Consider the following 20,107-nt stretch of genomic DNA (forward strand, 5'->3'; position numbering starts at 1 on the left):
TTTAATCTTTTGTTTTTTACCCCTCTTTGTCTCCAGTTGCTGTTCTCCTGAAGGATGACTACTTTGTAAGAGGTGCTGGACTGCCAGGGCGTTTTAAGGCTGAGAAGATGGAGTTTCACTGGGGCCATAGTAATGGATCAGCAGGCTCAGAACACAGCATAAATGGCAGAAGGTTTCCTGTCGAGGTAAAGCTCCCTGTCACTATAATACACTTTGACAAATGTGCAACAACTTTTTTTGAAATTGGTGCTAGATGCACCATCGATTCAGCCTGGTTTGCCGTGAACTGGGCAGCAATGTGATTGACCAGGGCAAGGACTGCCTGTTTTTGCCACCGACAGGCACAGATTGTTATTATAAGTGTTTGACTACATTATGAAAAGATGGAGGAGTTCCCATTATCCTGCCATGCTTTTGTGTGTAGCTACCGATGCAGTTCAACGCTGTAATTTTAGCTAATAGCATTAGCCTACCTCTGCTCTCTCTACAGCAAGTGTCTTCACTCTTACTTCAGGAAAATAGGCTTCGGTATGAGATGTCTTCTCCTCTTTGGCTGGCAGTAGCCGTCCCGGTCAAGCAGCGGTCCGTCTTCAGGCAACACATCTCACAAGATTTCAGAATGGGACTTCACAATCTTTAAGTTATTGTCATTAGTCACTTACACAGAAATACATGGGGAAATAGGGTCTAGGTTGAAAATACAGAAAATACCCTTTAATTAAGATATACATTTAAGCAGAAGTTTGTACTTTGTTTTCTCTTTTTCTGCACAATGTCAAAACACATTTCTCAATGCCATTAGTCCCACAAGACAAATGACAGACCAGAGAAGGGAGAACAAGACTGCGAGTAATAAAGGAAAGAAGAAAAGAAATTATCACCCACTCTTGCAGCACAGATATTAAGGGTATTAAGTCTGAAACCTTTTGGTATTATTTATTCTGGCTTCCTGATTAAAGCATAAATCCCACTCTTCTTTATGAGAGAATTAGTTATTACTGCCTTTCAAATTTTTATGATTAACAATGCCATTTTAAACATAATCTAAAATGAATAAGTAAATGTGTCATACGATTTTATAAAATGTTTTTATATCCCGTCTATTGTCACAATGCTAATAATTAGTGCAAATATAACGGTGTATGACAAAAGGGAAATGGGCCTCTCTGTCCTATCTCCAAACACACAGCTAGAGTCCTCTTGTGTTTGTTTCTTGGCCCTGTTCTTTGGAGCCCTCTCTGCAGGCATAGCTTTTGATGCTGAATGGCTGAGTAATTAGATTTATTTTAGCCCCATCACTTTGTGTTCAATGTAGTATTAAAGGGCACCGGATTATATACAGCCATTATAAAGCTGTTGTGCGAATAGCTCCTTTGATGGTGTGCTTCTAAATAAGACGATAGAATTCTCTTTAATGACCAATTTAGGAAGCCGTTAGAATAAAAGCTGGGCAAGAAGAAGAAAACCATGCCCTCCAGATACATCATTTATAGATGTAAAATATGGATTTGTGGCTTAACAGTAGTCTTTGTGTGTATGTAGACCAGGGTTTTTGCATTTACCTCTTTGTCAAAAAACATGGATTCCATAATGTGATTGAAATTCGCAGGGTGGTGTTATTTTTTATAAAAATAGTAAAATAGTCAAAGAGTAAAATAAACATAAATAGGATTACACATTGGTGTATGAGTCAAATAAACACATATATAGGATTACATTGGTTTGATATCTCAAACTCTCCTTGTTACGGGACACACATTCAACCAGCCAGTTAGCCGTCACCCGTACACCCCAAGTGCTGCAATTGAGAGTGCATTAAACCAATTTGCAAGGGTGTAGGAAAGTTAAAATTGATAGCTAAAAGTAATGGATAAATGATACCTTGACGAAACCTGTACGATTCAAGGAAAATTAGACGAAGCCTAAACATTGACAGTAACAGGATTACTTTATCCTGTACAGTATGAAAAAATATATGTGTTAGCAGCGAACAATTAATTTTTTTTTTTTATAAATATTGGAGCATCATCTTATCTCCTGCTCCATCTTGCTTCAGTGTTGGTACCACTCACATCATGATGTTCGGTCTAATAACAGCAGTCAAATTCTCACCGCTCCAGTTCACTCACATGCTTTGATAGTCCTATACATCATTGGAAATTAAAAGGGTTAAATAACCATCCTTTTAAAATGGATTCAAAGAACACAGTTGGGAAGATAGAAAGAAAAAAAAACACAATTTATGAAGGCCTACATCAGACAAAAAAGGCTTGGTTTTGATTTAGTATTTGTGGTAATGGATGGAATCGATGCTTTTTGTTGCTAAGGTACAGGTACTTTAAACCGAATGTGACTGAATGCACAAAAGCAATCATGCCATTTGAATTCCATCTGAATATCTTTTTCAGAACTCAAGGGTGACCCTCTTCTTGTACTATTTATTCTGTTACCACGCATGTCAAGAGCATGCAATCCTGATAGGATTGTCTTGACATACACTTTGATGGGGATTGAGCTTCCGTAAGTGCCACCATAGAGAACTGTTCAAAGAACAGCAAAAGAGAGCCACTCATGACAACCTATATCCTCACGGGAAATGCAGTCTTTGCAACAGGAAGAACAAAAAGGAATATTCCATCCACATACCCTCTAAGATGTTTCCTGTTAACTACATACTGTGCATATAAATGGTGCATCTTGTACGCAGAAATAGCACAGAGTGGGAGGTCGACTATTAAAAAAATGATTCTATTTGTCAATAAGACAGCCTGCATGTATCAAACATGATGTATCATTTCACTCTCTGAATGTAGGTGAAAGAAATCAAATGATGAATGGTTGAAGGGTAACATGGTTATGCTGGATCTAGCCTTTGCCCATTGAACTGCTTCATCCTGTAAGATTTGGCAATTTCATTTTTCATATTTATGCCTTGACAGAGTTTGATGTATTTTAGATTATATTTCAACCGACACCACACACATAGCAACAATTTACATTCATAAACCTTTTTGTTGGACATATTCAGTGATCCTTTACAGCAGAGGTTGACTTTTGTTTTGTTGTGTATATGTTTTGTTCTTCGAGAGTTGAGCAGCATGACCTTGGAGGGTGAGCTCCAGGGCTAATTTGTCTCTGCTAAACAGAGACTGTTTTCCAATCTGCTGTCTAATTATCGCTCTACTTCAAATGAGTCACATTCAGCCAGAGCCGCTTATAACACACTGCATAAAGCATTAACTCTTATAGTGTGTGTGTATCTGTTTGTGTGTGTGTGTGTGTGTGTGTGGGGGGGGGCTTTTTCCACCTAACTAGAAGCTTCAAAACACACACAAATATACTTCACACATGGGTACAGTGGGCGGAAAAATAAATTCAGACTGCTGTGCCTTTGTATCACGGTCATGTAGAAAAAACCAAGAAGAAAAAAAAAACATTGCTGCTGGGCCTGTGGCTCCTGAGCTTGACATTAATCTAACCACAGTCTTTTTCATGGGAGTGAAGTGGGGAAATCGATAAATGGACCACCTGTTCGCTCAAACAACACAATGAAAAATGAAACATTGGGTAAAAAAAAATCTGCCTCAGGGTACCATAAGGAGATCTTTTCTAATAATATATTAGAGTGTCACCACAGTTAGATTAATTATACATGGGTTACAAATCACACCTACCTATGGTACGCACTCTACACATACTGTGGATGTATGAAGTGTCAGGGTGGGTGTACAGTACTGTACATTTCAGAAACCAAAAAGCTCCAGCAGCACTGAAAGCATATCTGCATGACTAATGGGATGGATATGGCAACCCTGGGACCTCAATACACATACTAAATAGAGAGAACACAGAAAACACTACAAAATACAATACGTGATGGAACTAAAAAATGATGAACATTCCTGTCTGAATGAGCAACTGCCACGGTTTGTGGCGCACAGAGTTACTGACGCCAACAACCCATGAGTGGTGTTAGAGAAAGAGTGAAAGCTAGCTAGCTGTATAGCAAATGTCTGCAATAACAACGGAGCTGAAGCATACAATCAGTGAATTGGTGAATAAGTCTTCATTATTTGCTAGTGTTCTGTCTGTATGCATGTAGTATGAGTGCATTGAGTTCTCATGAGCACCATTGAAATAAACATTTATTTACCGTATGACTACTCTGCTAAAACAATCATTTGCTGCCGGTTTGCTGCTAGCTACCTCTTCTTGAGTAACAGGGTAAGTTAGATGGTTATAGGAAAATCATACTGTGTTTAAAATAGGACATTTACATGTTAACGACAAAATGCTGCAGTTGCACAGTTGTGAAGAGCAAAGTGGACTGCATGTGTGCTGCTGTGATAAATCTATGGTCTCTTTTTCTATTTTTGCAGTTCGCTTGTGTTGCCTCAATGTCTCGCTGTCCTGGGAAATCATGCCAAACATGACTTTGTTTTTCACCTGTTTGTGCTTAAATGGAACTTGGGAATGCAGAGCAGCTTTCAGCGCTTGTGTTTGCACTCACTTTGTGCTTGAAAATTTATATTGTGGGCTTCTTAACTGAATTTAGACTAAAGGAGGGCTCTGGAGATGTGGACAGTGTAGCCCGTCTGCTCTACAGAGAAATCTGAAGGTGAATTATACAACTCAAATAATGTTTTGTTTGTCTTTCAGTTTCCACCTGTCACCTCTAGTCTCTCACCATCTATCGTTCATTATTGGTGCTCACTATTTTCAGATATGTCTTTACATATTTCTCTGTACAACAGCATAGTAAATGTTGTACTGACAAAAACAAATGTGTTTGAATGTTTTAATAAAGCTTAAAGATTGGCTAGGTCACCTGTCTGTCCTGCTTGAAATCATCAACTTCCAGTGATATCTGTGGATGTGAATGAAGTTTGCTCCACTGAAGCGGTTTTCTGCCATAGTTTGCAAACATTCAGTGAAAAGAAGCGTCCAATCAAGTGATTCCGAACGCTTTATTTTCAATGGCTGCTATGAAAGTGTGTGACAATTGAATATCACATTTTCCACTGTGCTGTTAATAAGAGCAGGTCACATGAGCCAATGTCAGTGAGTAAATTAAGCCTAAGGGGGCCAGCTTAATTGGGTAATGTAGTTAATAACATCTGAAGGGTGATGAATGGCTGGAGCTCTGTCTTGCTGAGTTCTCGCACAACAAATTAGTTCCATTAAAGGCTGCAGTTAAAGGAACTTTGAAGGAAACTGATTACCTTAAATTATCTGGATTGAGTGATTTTGTACCTGGTTTAGGCCTTTGTTGCTAATTGATTTATCCTTAGTTAGACGCTTATTTATTTAGAGTTTATACGTCTGTTTTCAGCACAGCCAACTGTGGCTGCCCCCCCCCCTCCATAATTTTCCTTTGAAAGAAGAAAAAAGGAAGGCATACCCTTTTAATTAAATCAACATCTAGGACCCTTTTTTATTGCCAATTAACTTGGTTCAGTGACATGAAAGGATTTTTCATTTTAAAGAAGCTCCAGACAGTGAGATGATGGACAGCTCCAATTGCTACTTTTGGAATAATTTGCTGATTTTGATCAGCACTACCATAATATTTCTGCTTTGAAATGAAAGAAAATCTCTCTTTTTTTTTTCTTTTGGAAAGCAGAGCATGACAGGTATAGGATGTATATTGTTTATGATGTTTTTCAGAATAGCTTATGTCCACACCTTTTAAGCTTTGTTGTTAAATCAGAAGCAATGTTGTGTGTGATTTAAGGTAATTGGAAGCGATGATTCGAAGCATACCATTGTTTTGGATCTCACCACAGGAAAAGAGCACATTCTTCTAGTTCTTCCTCTCGGCTCATGACTTGTCTGTGTGAGGACAGTCGCCTCGAGGAATGGGATGCTGTATTTCTTCAACATCCCCCAGGAGTGGCAGAACACAAAAAGGAACGACACAGATTATGGGAGATTTATAGGAGTGATAAATAAACCCTTTTTTATGCCCCTCAAAACAGCTTTTCATCAGCTCCTCAGCAGTGTGTCCAAGTGATTGATGACAGGACTGTTGGTTCTCCTTGTCCACCCCTCAAGCTGTTTATGCTCTGTTTCCCATCTCAGATGCAGATCTACCTTTACAATTCAGATGACTTTGACAGCCTCAGCGCTGCCATTAAAGAAAGACGCATCATCGCTGCCATGGCCGTCTTCTTTGAGGTAAGGTATCCCCAGGTCTGAAGGTCAAGGTAAATCTGAAAAAAAAAAACAAAATACAAAAGTGCACTTATACTTAAAGTGCACTTGAAAATAGATATTTTTATCCAAGCAAGTGGCGTGGTTTTAAGGATGACAAGGTCCGTCCTTTGGTCAGTCCACCACTGTGGTTCAGACTGAAATATATCAACAACATTGGATGGATTTTCATGAAATATGGTAGGGCCTGTAGGGCATGTTAGCATGCTGACATTAGCATTTAACTCAAAGCACAGCTGTGCCTAAGCAGAGCCTCACGGAGCTGTTAGCATGGCAGTGGACTCTTGGTCTAGTTAAATTATAATATGTTCATGCTTAATGATGCATCTTTAATATCCACAACTTAGTTTTCAGAATAGTTACTCTGCTCTTAAAGGAAACACAACAACAGCTACTCTCTCTCAGAGCCAGAAACCAAAAAGTCACAAACTTGTGATGTCATCAAGTATAAAGTCTGGAGCTGCTCCATAGACAATGATTGAGTGTTTTTGTTTGTTTGTTTTTTTATTTTAGTGTTATGAGTTCATTCCCCTGGGTGCTGTCAGTGTCAGCCTCAGTTTTAGCACTCTGGTTTTTGGATTTGGAGATTTTATGTTCACTAATATTAGTTATATGAATAACTAATATTATAGTTAGTGGTAGTATTGCCTAGATGGAAAATGTCATTTTCCATAGGCTTATAAAAATTACCGCCAACTGTAAGAAATAGTTTATAAAATATGAGTAAATGAATATAACAAGAGAGGATAAAAAATAAACTGACTGGAAGATACAAAATTGAAATAAGAGTAAGCATCAAAAAGGACACTGTAAAACGGTGAGGCAATTATGACTTAAGGGCGAGAGTTATAATTGCATTAGTCCAATTATTAAAGGATGAAGATGTGAATACGTTTTTGAGGTCAGCAAATTATAAATATTTATTAGAAATGATTTTTGGCACGTGCGTTGTGATATGAGAGTTTCTCTTCACCTAGCAGCTGATTGTTTTTCCCTTTTCTGTGGCACATTGCAGATTGCTTACAGAGATAGTACAAATTGTCCCCTGAACGTCTGCGCTCATAAGCTCGTAATAGACAAGAATGGTCCTAATTTCTGTTACAGTAAAAACACCTCAGCGATTAATGGACATTGAAAAAGCATACACCAGCAGCACATGTTGCGCTCTTAATTTCTATTAGCAGTGTCTTTGCAATTTATGGCTGACGATCAATGTGGGCTAACTTTCAGCTTAATAGTATATAGGCAAGGGTCAGCTCTCAGGAAGAGGGAGGCTGGAATGGGGACACAGGTGTTTGTAATGTAGGTCTACTCTCAGACACTGATAAAGCGTGTGTGTGCGAGGACCTAAATGCCTCCGCCAGGTCCCGACAGCCCTATTGCTTACTGCAATTAGCACCACCATACACAATCCGCTGAATAGCAGTTTACAGTGAGAGTTTTTTTTAAAGCAGGCACACACACATTGGCTCAGATTTACCATTTCTAATCAATGAGGGGAATTCTTCCTGTGCTCCCCAAAGGCCTATTAATGGCTTCTAAGGTGTGCATATTATCCACATTCAGCATTCAGTTCCACACAATTATTCTCCTCTGACTGACCTGAATTAATATTGAGCAAGAGAAGATTGGTCCCTGCATCCCAAAACCGTTTTGTCCAGGCTTGTCTCTTAAGTAGGACATTGGGGATATTGCAGAATGTGGGGCTGAAAATATTTACCTTTCGTCAGTCATCTCAAAGAATTAACAGGCCTAATTGATAGGAGGGAATCAACACGTGTGTTCGTCCTGTGAAGCTAATGTGCTAATGCTAAGGATACAAAGCTCATAATAAATAATCAGATGCTTTCAATGTGCCACATATAATAAATAAATATTATGTGTAATGTGTTAATTCAAGGGTACTCTGAAGTTGATTTTGTGTCCCAATATCATTGTATAACAAATACTTTGGTAGTGAATTCCATGAAAAATACACATAACAATGTAGTTATGTAGTACAATGCCAGAAACAGCAGCCTCGAAAATGACCAGAGGACTGAATCCACTCATCCGCCAAGGTTAACCTTCAAATTAAATTTCACCAATAAATGAGCATCACAGACTTCAGAATAATAAAAGATAGAATTAGATGCTGCTAGATTATATTGTGTTGTAGAGATGTTGCCCTCATTGTGTCCACCCAGCCCCCATCCTCCCGGTATTTTGCTCATATTGATCGTTTTTAGTCATTATGTTAGATTGTTATTCTAGTCTTGTAATCCCTTTTGTAATCCTTCGTCTCGGGACATTTCCTGCAGCTGGGGCAAAAAGACAATCCAGCTGTGGACCCCATCATCCAGGGATTGAAAGGAGTAGTGCATCATGGTAAGTAATGGGAAAGTAACTCTGCTGCACATAGAACAATGTTATATTATGCACAGGTTGTGGTGAGTGTGTTTGTCTTGGAATATATAGATAATTGTTATTCTTAGTTTTTCTGCAATGTTCTTTTACTTACCACTGAATTTTTTCAGTCATACCAAAATCTCCTTTGCACGAAACAATACTGTGGGAATTAAGTTCATGTGGGATATTCAAAAAGCAATAATCCCTTACAAAATCACTCTGACATTGCTGTTCATGTTTTGGTTGATCCCTAGAGGTTCATTCCTTGTCACAGTGCAGCCATTGTACTCCTCGCCTAAATCCTCAAAACAAAGATTGATGCTCTTCTTTTCAACTGCTTAAGAATTGGTTTTCATTTTTTTTTTTAATAAATACATTAAAAAAACAAAAACAAATTAGAGACTAAACACAAGACATAAGCAGAGTTTAACTTCAAAAGGAGGCAAAATTTGCAAATACCGCCTCCCCTTGCTAGTACAGCTCCACAGTAGGAGACCTCTGAGGAGCTTCACACATAGAAAGAGAGCTATTAATTACATCTGAGCCTCAATTAGACAACACTGTTACTGTGAGTCAGATATATGTATGTGTATACATGTGTGGCCCATGGCTCCTGCAAAGGCTCATATTCATATTTAAACTGTTCATTTCTTGTGTTCTCTTCATGGCATATCTTAAATAACTGCTGCCGTGCTGCCTTCGTTGCATGCATGACTAATGCAAGCCATAAGCAGATGTTTTAACATGACTGTGTAATCCCTTTCTGCATCTAGGGACACAGCAGCTCTGTTTACACAGACACGTATGGCTTGTTTTACAACCTGCCGCTGACGGCCTTTATGTGAGCCTAATCGTACACTGACAAGGACATGAAAATAGATGAGGATATATAGAAGTATAGAGTAATTGCGCTGTATCCATGCTGTTTTCATAAGATTATTGCTGGGTTCCATTGACTTGTTTCTAATTATGATTTCACTCTGTACTTTGATGATGGGATGAATGTTTGGTGTTGTGTGCTGGGAAGGTTATGACTTTTTGTGTTGAGTCTTGGGGTGAAAAATAATTTTTACAACTTTCTTAATGAGTGGGAAGAGAAAAACAGATGAGAAGCGAAATGCTCATTTAGAGATCACTATCAATTCTTAAAAAAAACGTGAATTGGTCAGAATCAGAAAATGGGTCGTTTTGTTCAGGGAAATTTCTACCCTCAAAATTCCATGGAAGTAATTGCAATAAGAAAAATGGTGTGCTTTCGGATTGGATTGCTGCACTTTTCTTGTGGTATGTAATCTTGATAAAGGCAGGTTGCCAAAGGATGTTTGTTGTACTAGATTATTATTTTTTTTTAATATCCATCAGCCTCCAAAAGTGGCTGAAAATTTCACAGATGTTCGTGCTAAAACCACAGTATCTCTCATCTGCCAGCTGAGAGAGAGCTTGGTGTGGTGGTTTTTGGACTCTCTTCCTGCTGGCTGCTAAATGCACCTCGCCCCCTCCCCTGTTAGGGTGGTTGGTTTTCCGCTAGCTCGTTATCCCACAGTCATCCATCCATCAGCATCTCGGCGGCCCATGAGTGATAGGGCACGTACACTGTCTGAAGACGGGGGGAAGAAAGCCTGCGAATACTGAATTTGACTTTGAGTACAGATGAGGCAAGGCTTCCAGTGCCTCAGTAGTCCTATCAGCCCTATCACCTCAAGTCTCTACTTTTTAGATAAGATTGGATTTGACATAAATTCAGCTTTATTTGAGTTTTTCACATCATAGTTCAAGGAAAAACCAAGCTCAGTTGCATAGTCCACATAGGGTATTTGCAGGGGCTAAAGGGATATTCCTGCTTGTTGTTTTCTTTTGTTTATTCATTTTTTTACACAGCCTTGCCTGGTTCTGAACACAGAGGATAGAACAGATCCGGTAATCGTTTGGATCTGTCTTAATCCCCATGGCCGATACGACAGTTGTTACACGCAATATAGCAGGTTACCACCCAAGCACAGATCAGCTGTCAGAGCGGGCCATTTCATCTGACCCTCCCTCCTTTTGCTCCCTTTCTAAGGAGAACCTAAGGGAGATCTCAGAGTACAGATATCTGGTCGGTGTGATAACAAATGGTGAGGCTTTCAACTGCTGTCGCCATGATTCCCACTAGTGGATGTTTCAGGAAAGCCATTAAAATGCCACGGGGAGAATGAAATTAAATTGCTGTGTTAATATTGGTGTAAAATGTAACTGAACATATCCAGAGTTTTTTAGGCAAAAGCTTTAAAGGGTGGAAAAAAATGTGGTAAGTTTGCACCCTGACACGTTTTGATCCCTTGCTCTACACAGAAAAGGAGACCAACCTAAGGTCGTTCATCCTGAGGGATCTGCTGCCATCGTCAGTGGGCAGTTATTACCGATACACTGGCTCTCTGACCACGCCGCCCTGCATCAAGGTAGTGGAGTGGATCATCTTCTCCAGGCCTGTGTATCTGTCCCACTCACAGGTGCGTACACACGCGCACAGACACACACACACACCGCACACTCACACACACACACACACACACACACACACACACACACACACACACACACACACACACACACACACACAGCTGTTTTCTCCATTTGCACATAGTGGCTCACATGCTTCCCCACACTATCGATGCACAAGCCATTTTTTCCATCATCTACTTTTCCTCCTCCTTCCCTGTTTTACTCCTTCCTCCTCACCCCCTCTGCATATGAAACCATAACTGCCTATATAGTGGATGAGTAAGCATGAAAGGGGAGCCAATTACAGACATTTCAATGATACTGTGAGATAGCTTTCATACATATATCATGCTGTTGGTCTGAGACAGTGGCTATAGGGTGTTAAATAAAATACTGGTTCACATGGAGTGGTGGTTATTTCACTATTAAAGTTGTTCAAGTGCAGAAATGTTCATTGATTAAATGTTCATTAATTTAAATTATTTCAGTAAAGGTTTAACATTTGTCAAATGGATAATGTAGCATTTTATGGGACTCAGCTTTGCGCTCTACATCAGTTTACCTCCAACTGTTTTTGCTATATTGTAATTTTGAGAGATAATATATGCCAAATCATGCCCTGTGCTTTTTGCTGATCCCATACACAGTCTTTTGCTGCATCTTTTTACACATCCAATTCTTAGGTTACCCGGCTGCATATCCTCTAGAGTGTGCCCTGCTTTAGAAATTTGCAGGGCTCAGTGGAATTTCTATTAACTTGCAGGAGGACACATCTTTTGTTCAGAAATGACTTGTGCTGCAAGAATATTGACCATCGCCACAATGTTTGTGACGCTCACAGATAGTCTTTTATGAACCTGTAATTCATTTCTCCAAGCACACATAGGACACATTGATTCCACAGTATCTGTAATGTGTAGTCATTACGGCACGCGGCAGGAGATCATTCATGGCAATCAATGGCCACAAATTTGCCCCATTGAGAAGTTACAGCCCAATAGATAGCCAGGATGATGATTGAGGTCCGTTTCTGCTGGTGCCTGTGGTGTAAATGTTTCTTGCAGATACTCTGCTCCAGTTGTGAACAGTCAGCTGCCGGCAAGTGGCTAGCAATGCAGGTCCTGCATGATATATTATATTCAACACACACACACACACACACACACACACACACACACACACACACACACACACAATAACAAAAGCACACAGACTAAAATTGTTTCAATATCTCTTCTCTTTCTTTCTATCTAGCTGGAGGCCTTTTATTCCATCTTTACAACAGAGCAACAGGACCACGTCAAGTCTGTAGAGTACTTGAGGAACAACTTCCGGCCCCTGCAGAACCTGGACAGTAGGAAAGTCTTTAAGTCGGCTATAAAAGACGCATGGCAGAAAGATTTAACTGAAGTCCTGGGAAGCCCTCACAGCACTGAGGCTTCAAGAGGTAAGCTCTATGTTCTGCGTAGTAGCACATGCTCTTTGTTATTTTAACTACAACACCACTGGTCTAGCCAAAGGATCTCCTGTAATAACGATAATTGCCTGCTATTTTATAAGCAATAGTGAATTGCTGCCTAAAATACTTGCAGTAGTAATACATAATGCACACTGTGTGGAACACACAGTCATATCGGCTTATTTCTTTTTTGCAATTTGCAAACATTCAAAATGTGTGCTGATTGACCGTTTGCTTAGCCCTGACTCCTTATTTACTGTTTTCAATTCTTGCACTGCATGTATTAAGTCTATAATGATAATGTTGGCACATTTACCACTGGATTTTTTTTTTTTAAATAGTGGGTCCTGGATTTCAAATAGTGACAGACAAAAGCAGGCTTATCATTTCTAGCTGTTGAAATGACAACTGTGGTTGGCAGATTTTGTTAACTGTAGCTACAGTAGCAAACTAATTAATAATAACATCATGTCGCTGTTAAAAATTTCTGTCTGACTTTTTCAATTTTATTTTACTTACTTTTTTGCCTTGTGTTTACTTAGACTTATTGAATGTTTCCAGCTGACTTGTATTAAAACGAGAACCCTGTAAAGGGGCTTTAAATATGCACTTGATGGCTACATACATGATGATATCATGCTAAAAGACTGAGGCCTAAGCTGCATGTCCCAGGAGAAAAGTGATTGGACGACCACTGTTTGGAGGAAGGGGTTTAACAAATGGTCAGTCGGGTTCCACATTGGCCATTTTCAGAAAGGCTCCTATGTTTTGTAGCACTATTTTCTTTTAAGGTAAAAAATGTAAAGGCTGCTGTGAAAATGATTATTGAGCTCTTTGATAGTCTTTTGGGACCAAATTCGGGAAGCTCAATTTGCTGCTCAGCCTGGACACCATTTCATACACCAAGCTCAAATCAGTAGGTCAGTAAATGTAATGGGATCATAGAAGGCCATTCTTTTTTATAATAAGGTAAAAAAATTGCTCAACAAATTCTGATAATATATATTTTTTTCATAAAGATTGTCCTGTCGGAATAATGCATGATTATCCCATTGTTACTCATTCTTCTATCAAAGAACATGTTAAGCACAGACCTTATGCAGGGCTTGATTGTAACATTTTTGTTCGTTTATGCGAGCATCTTGCAGTGCTTTCTTTAACGGAACAGTACAGGAACTATGGAGACTAATTAGAAAGGCTGCTCCACCTTAAAGTGGTGTTGTTGGTGCCTGGCGGGGAGAATTGATTGGAAATGCTTGTGATGTAGTTGGAGCACTCTCTCCAGGCCGATCAGCAATCATCATTAATATGTGGCACAGCTAAAATAGAACCATACAAATTAAGTTGTGAAATTGCTTTTGTGGTATTATGTCAGTAGGCAGAATGAATGTGGACCAGTGTCTCAGTTTTTTTTCCAGCTTTTCCTCCCTCATGCTTGTTTTCTTTTTGTGTCTCACTTGCATTTCTATTTCACTGTGCTAAAATGTAAGAATTCCTACTTAATGGGAGGCGCTGGGAGCAAATGGTGTCAGTTTTATCTTCAGGGCTGACATCTGTCAACGTTGTGTAAGGGGTGATATCTATCTGCGCAAAATGAATGATGTGAGAGCCTAGATCATACCTTGACTTCATGTTTCATCACTGTGGCTTTGACAGCCTTGAGAGTTGTTTGGCTATTTGAGATGCATAGCTTCTGATGTAACATATAGGTTGCATATTAGTGTGTGTGGGGGGCAGGTTCTCTGTTTGTCCAGTAATGATGCCAAGATATACAGGGCCTCATTTACTTTAGTGTTTGTGTACTCTGCCTAAGCTGTTTACCCTTTTTTTTTTTAACTGAACCCTGGAGGGAAATGGCTGACCAAAATGTAGACAGTGAACCAAGAAATAGTGCATTATTCATTGATTAATCAGTGTGAAAAGTATTAAAGTGGACACATTTAATTAAAAATGACATTCTTTTGTTAGGTCCAACTTAGAGTTTTTTTAAATGTATTTGCAATTGAAAGTTGTACAGGCTCGCCTGCAGTTACATCTTACTGCAAAGAGGCCGCTAGAAACAAGAGATCTCAAATCTTATGGAGTACAACTTTAATATAATTCAACCTTGCACACATGTTACAGACCTATATGTGATTTAACAGAGTATTAAATATCAAATCCATTAGACGAGTGACCTTTTCGATGGTGTGACATTTGTTTTCAATGTCTGGTGCACTTCACAAAGTGTAGTTTGAAAGTTAACCGAACCAAATGAAAAATGCAACAATTTTGCACCCAAGTCTGCTGAACTATAGATAATAAAAGCATGGGGAAAGAGCCGTTATACTCCTTACCTGCATGTGTAAAAATATAAGTATGCATGATTTTTCCCACGAGGCGATCACATTTACTGTACCTCTGTTTAGAATTTGATTAACAATGTGGTCCATATGGCTGCAAGTTACTTATTTTCATTATTATTTACTTTGTTGGTTATTTTCTTCATTAGCTGATTAATTGTTTTGTCTATAAGATGTCGTGAAAAATGCCTTGAACTTAATTGTTTTGTCCAGCTTAATAGAAAAGAGAAAAGCAGTAAATCCTCACATACAGAAACGTGAACCAATGAATGTTTGACATGTTCTCTTGAAAAATTAACCAAATGACGATCAGTTATGATAACTGTTAATAGATAAATTATCTATATTATTGGTTCATTTTCTCTCAATCAACTAACAACATTATTCATACATTAATAATATATATTATTATAATAGTTTGATGTTGATGTCAGTGCTGTGACTATGGTGGTTTCTGTAGGAAGAGTCACACAATCTGATGCAATAAGTACTGTATTTGTGTAAGTATCAAGCCCCCACCACAGCCACTTCCTGGTGGACCCAATACGGAATTCTCCGAGTGTCCACTAGGAGTAGTTTGCACAATAGCGCAGTTTCTCATTGACCCCCATGTTAAACAGGCTGATTTTTACAGCATAATTAAACCTATTCAAGGCCTGGTACAAATAACCATTCTCATCTGTATGTTTAGGTCATTTCTCAATGACAACACTGAGGGGGGTGAATTTGTTTGTACCAGGCTAGTTTTAATTTTATTGGAGGTTAAAGTTTATGAATAATTAGGGTTGCAGCCTCTTAAGTGACAGTTAGCCTCTGGCTGTCACTATTTATATATTTATAGCCCCTTTGTCAGGATTAGCATGCTAACTCATCTCGACCTGGACTGCGGTCATTCGTGTGGTGGTGTTTCCATAAGTGACAAGATGGTTTACTCTTTGATCAACTGTACAAACAGATGGTTTAGGAACATACCGCGTTAATGTTAGCTCTGTTATGCTAATTGAATAGCCGCACTTGCACCATGACTTGCAATACAGCGTACTATCGATGGCACATACACTAGATGCTAATCTGGAACACTGGGAGGATTCAGGCCACGAGGGTTGTGTTTGACAGTCTATGAGCATGGTACTGTGTTGAATATCAGTTTAAATCATTGATCGTAAATACTGGCTGCCTGTACTTGACTCCCGGAGCCGGTGTAATCTCCGGTAGAGACATGCGAAATAATTTGTCCCACTAACTCTGCATTCCGAACACGAGAAACTTTTTCTACTTGAACACTACTGATAAAGTCGTCGCAAAGTTAGAGTTATTTTTGTACCCTTTTGTTAATAAAAAACGGAAATGACTCCCGGTCCCAGAAAAAAATCTCAACATTGACTCCTGCTCCCGTTTATCTAGTAACGTGTTCTGTTAGCCTAGCTCCAGGGCCGTGGTGCTAATGTGGCTAATTCAGTATACGTCAGCCGGATGGGCGTATCTCCCTCCCCCCAACGTCACATCAATGCCCTTTTTTGGGTAGTTGATGTGAGAAGAGTGAATGAGAGAATGGGCCCCAGTGGAGAGGCTAAGTCCTTTTTTTATACAGTCTATGGTTAGTAATAAGCCTTGGATGACATGCAAAACTTAACTTTCCTGCAAAGTTCAGAAATGTATATAACTATTTATGTATAAACCGCCTTCTCTATGTGTGTTTTAAATTATATTGTTGTTTTTCTCGTCATTCCAATGTCTGTACACAGCATCTTTAAATCATTTTGTAGAGCAGCCTTGAAAGGAGAGAAGCAGTGGAACTGCTGTTTGTTGACAGCAGTCAATTCATTCCCTTCATGGCAGAATCTGCCAGGAGAAAGATTTGTGTTCAGCTTTGAGTGGTATTGCAGGCTGAAGTGAAACCACATTAAGTCTGATTTTGGCATGTTACAGTGCATCTATTCACAGATAATTATAATTTTTTTTCTAGAAAGTCACGAGCATGTTAAGTAGTTGTGCCTGTGATTAAACATTAGAAACTATTCATTTGATTCATGCTGTCTCTCAGTTGAATATTTTGTTTTCAGTTAAACCTGAGATAAAATGAAAAGAAAATGCATACAAATGTTTGATTGAAAGGAGAACTTCATTTTGTTGCAGAGCAGCCATTGTGTTAAAATGTTTCTTATCAAAAGAACAACTATCTTTAAATAAATAAAAAAACATAAAATGAATACAGAGATGTCACACTTAACCAACAGAAAACCACATGCAAGAAAATTATTATTAACAACTAAATTCTTTAACAAAAATACAAATATAGGAATCCTACCAGTATTGTATTTCACGTTGCCAGATAGGTGTTGATGAGATATTTATCTGATAGATTCAAACCTGCTTGATTTTAGAATCAACTCTGCACCACTGTTGACAGTAAAAAGAATAATGACTGACATGACTGTAATAATGCAGGCAGTAAAACCATTGTGACGTCTTCAGCTGTTATTAAACAGGTGATTATGAGCTACTGGAGTTGACAAGGAACATCCAATGGGTTATAATGCATTTCACACCTGTCACAACTCATCAACACCCCAAGATATTCTCGCTATTGTGTTTTTTTTCCCTCCTGTGTTCCTCTGACTGATTTCCTCCCACCCTGTCTCCCTTTCAGAGATCATGGTTCATAATTTGCACCATAGCTGCACTTTGTAAATGAAGAAAACTGCGGTGACAATTTCAATTTGACAGAAACCCTGTGTGCACATAATCAGCTGACACTGGTTCCTGATTGCTGCTGCCCTAATGTGCTGAGAAGCATGTCCAGATTGTCCCCTACTCACTTATTGACTGATGCTTGTGTAAATATCCGTGCTGCAGTCTATACTGCCCCCTTGGGGCTGGCTTACAGATTTTTCTTTCATCTTCCTCATGCATCCTGTTTAATGTTGCACAGACAGGAACTGGCAAATTGCGTATGTGCAGGAAGCTGCGCATTATCTCTACCACATGTTTAGCACTACACCCTGCTGTTTTGTATTCTACCTTAAATCACTTACATTTTTTTTGTCATGAAAAGGACTCAAGTGTCCAAAATGATTATATTCACTGAAAGCCTTAGATGTACCTGACACCAGTCAAGCCTCCACAGGCACTTTGTGTTGTTGGGGTACTGCATTAAACTCTATACACTTGTACATTGTAGTCGAGTAGAAATGTATTTGAGTCAGCAGCAGACAGTAATGATAGGCTTGTTAAAAGGCAACCTGCATTCTACCCACACACACAAACAGCCACAAATACATGTGGTCAAGCAGTCCTTCCAACAAAGCCTCTCATTTTCACCCAGCTACATATTCAAGTAAAAGTAACCTTTTTTTCTCTTTTCATGCTGCTTTTTCATCTTACTCTCTTCTAATACTCTTGAGGCGAAATAATATTTAGTTACCAATCTTAAAAGATAAAATCTCCACCACTGATGTATATTCAGTGGGTTTTAAATTCCATCTCATGTTATGCATCTATTTCATCTCATTTTACCTTTGGATGTCCTTTTCTTGTGCACTTGGTCTCAGTGCTTTTGTTAAAAACACTCTGAATTGCCTCATTGCGGAAATGTGCTGTATAAATACACTTGCCTTCCTTTCTGGTCTTTCAGTGTGCAGCAGTGCCCCAGTGAGAATGAAGATCCAGCCGCTGAACCGGACGGCATTGATGGTGAGCTGGGAGCGCCCTTTGACTGTCTACCACCTACCCATCACCAGTTACATGGTTTCCTACAGCTGGGTGAAACGCGATGTTGCTGACGAAAAGACCTTCACCGAGACTGGGGACAAGAGCATGGTGTGTATTATTATCATCTGCCACTAACAGCAGACCAAAGCAGGTTTTTTTTTTTCAGAATTGTGATGGATGTAGTGCTAACAGCTCTGATTGGTTTACAGAGCCTCCCGTGTATCTGGCAGGATCAGTGACAGTGTGTATAGGAGGTGACAGGTTGTGAGGAACTCTGCGCTGGGCTGTTGCTGGATTTTAGGGCCCAGACAATGACAGTGACCCCTGTCACTCACCTGTCTAAGAATAGACACACAGGACTGCCACACACTGATAAGTCACATGTATAGATATAGACAAATCGGCCTGTGGCATTGAATAACTTTAAGCATTTTTCATCAAGTTGTTTTACTTTTATGTCAATCTATACATTTACTTTACTAACATGTGATGCAGGTTAATGTATTATAGGCTAAAAGATTAAAGAACCTATTAGATTATAGAATATATATTTTTCATATTATTTGAAAACGGTTAATCGTTGAAAACCAACACTGTAGCAACTGTGCAAGTGTAGTCCTACAGAGGTTTTTGACACCAGTGATCACACAATCTTTTTTACAGAAGATGTCCTGTATTGACAGAAATATGTCCTCCTCCTGCAGAGGTTAGACCTACAGGACTCGTCTTCCACTACATATTCTTCTCCCTGGTCACATATCCTTCCATTTGAGGGAATTCTCGACATTCTGCATTAATGCCTCTTTAGTTATAAACAGTGCAGGGCAAAACAATCACACACTGGTTCAGAGACCTGGGATGAATTCCCTTGTGGCAGTACTTTGTCTAGCATGCGATTCAGTAAACACAGTTGTCATCATCTTGGGTGAGAAGCTGTCGAAGGATCATGAAATTTTGCTGCACTATTGACTGCTAATGGTTGATTGGAGAAACTGCATAGAGGAGGGGGGATCTGAAGGGACTGATGTAAACCTTTGCACGTATTATATCCTCCTTTTGCTCTAATTCTTAGAAAATAACTACTAATGCATTCGCTAATAATCCCTTCCACCCAATAGTTAATGTTTACTTCACTTGGATGTTTAACCTTTACTTTGCAGGGTGATGTGTGTGCAATTTGACACTAAAAATCTGTTTTCACATTCTACAACTTTTCACACAACTAGTTTGGAAGAAATTTGTGGTCCAAAAAGCAACTTCTGCATTTAAGCGATTCTAAGAGTTATTTATTTGTTTGATCTGTTTGAGTAATCTTTGAACTTTTATATAGTAGATTTAAATATTAAGATATTATTCATTGAACTATGAAGCCTTTTAATAGAGGTAAGAATCGAGGACCAGTTCCAGTTGAGAGCCTGTTCAAAATCGTCTAATCCATCATATGGCTCTGAGCTTATCAGTAAAATCGTTGTGAATGTGAAAACTTTTCACAGACCCCCTGGCCTTTGGCCAC

At 39.1% G+C, this 20,107-nt stretch overlaps 1 protein-coding gene across 1 annotated transcript in view; it reads left to right on the top strand.

Annotated features, from left to right (window-relative positions):
• Positions 1–20,107, top strand: part of ca16b (carbonic anhydrase XVI b) — a 113,517-nt gene that overhangs the window by 71,619 nt on the left and 21,791 nt on the right. Inside the window, exons 4-9 of the mRNA XM_083939953.1 lie at positions 37–185; positions 6,082–6,177; positions 8,514–8,580; positions 10,933–11,090; positions 12,337–12,529; positions 18,518–18,702. Coding sequence (XP_083796079.1) covers positions 37–185; positions 6,082–6,177; positions 8,514–8,580; positions 10,933–11,090; positions 12,337–12,529; positions 18,518–18,702 — 848 coding nt within the window. The remainder of the gene's footprint in view (positions 1–36; positions 186–6,081; positions 6,178–8,513; positions 8,581–10,932; positions 11,091–12,336; positions 12,530–18,517; positions 18,703–20,107) is intronic.

This window comes from Echiichthys vipera, assembly GCF_963691815.1.
Source record: "Echiichthys vipera genome assembly, chromosome: X".
NCBI lineage: Eukaryota > Metazoa > Chordata > Actinopteri > Perciformes > Trachinidae > Echiichthys > Echiichthys vipera.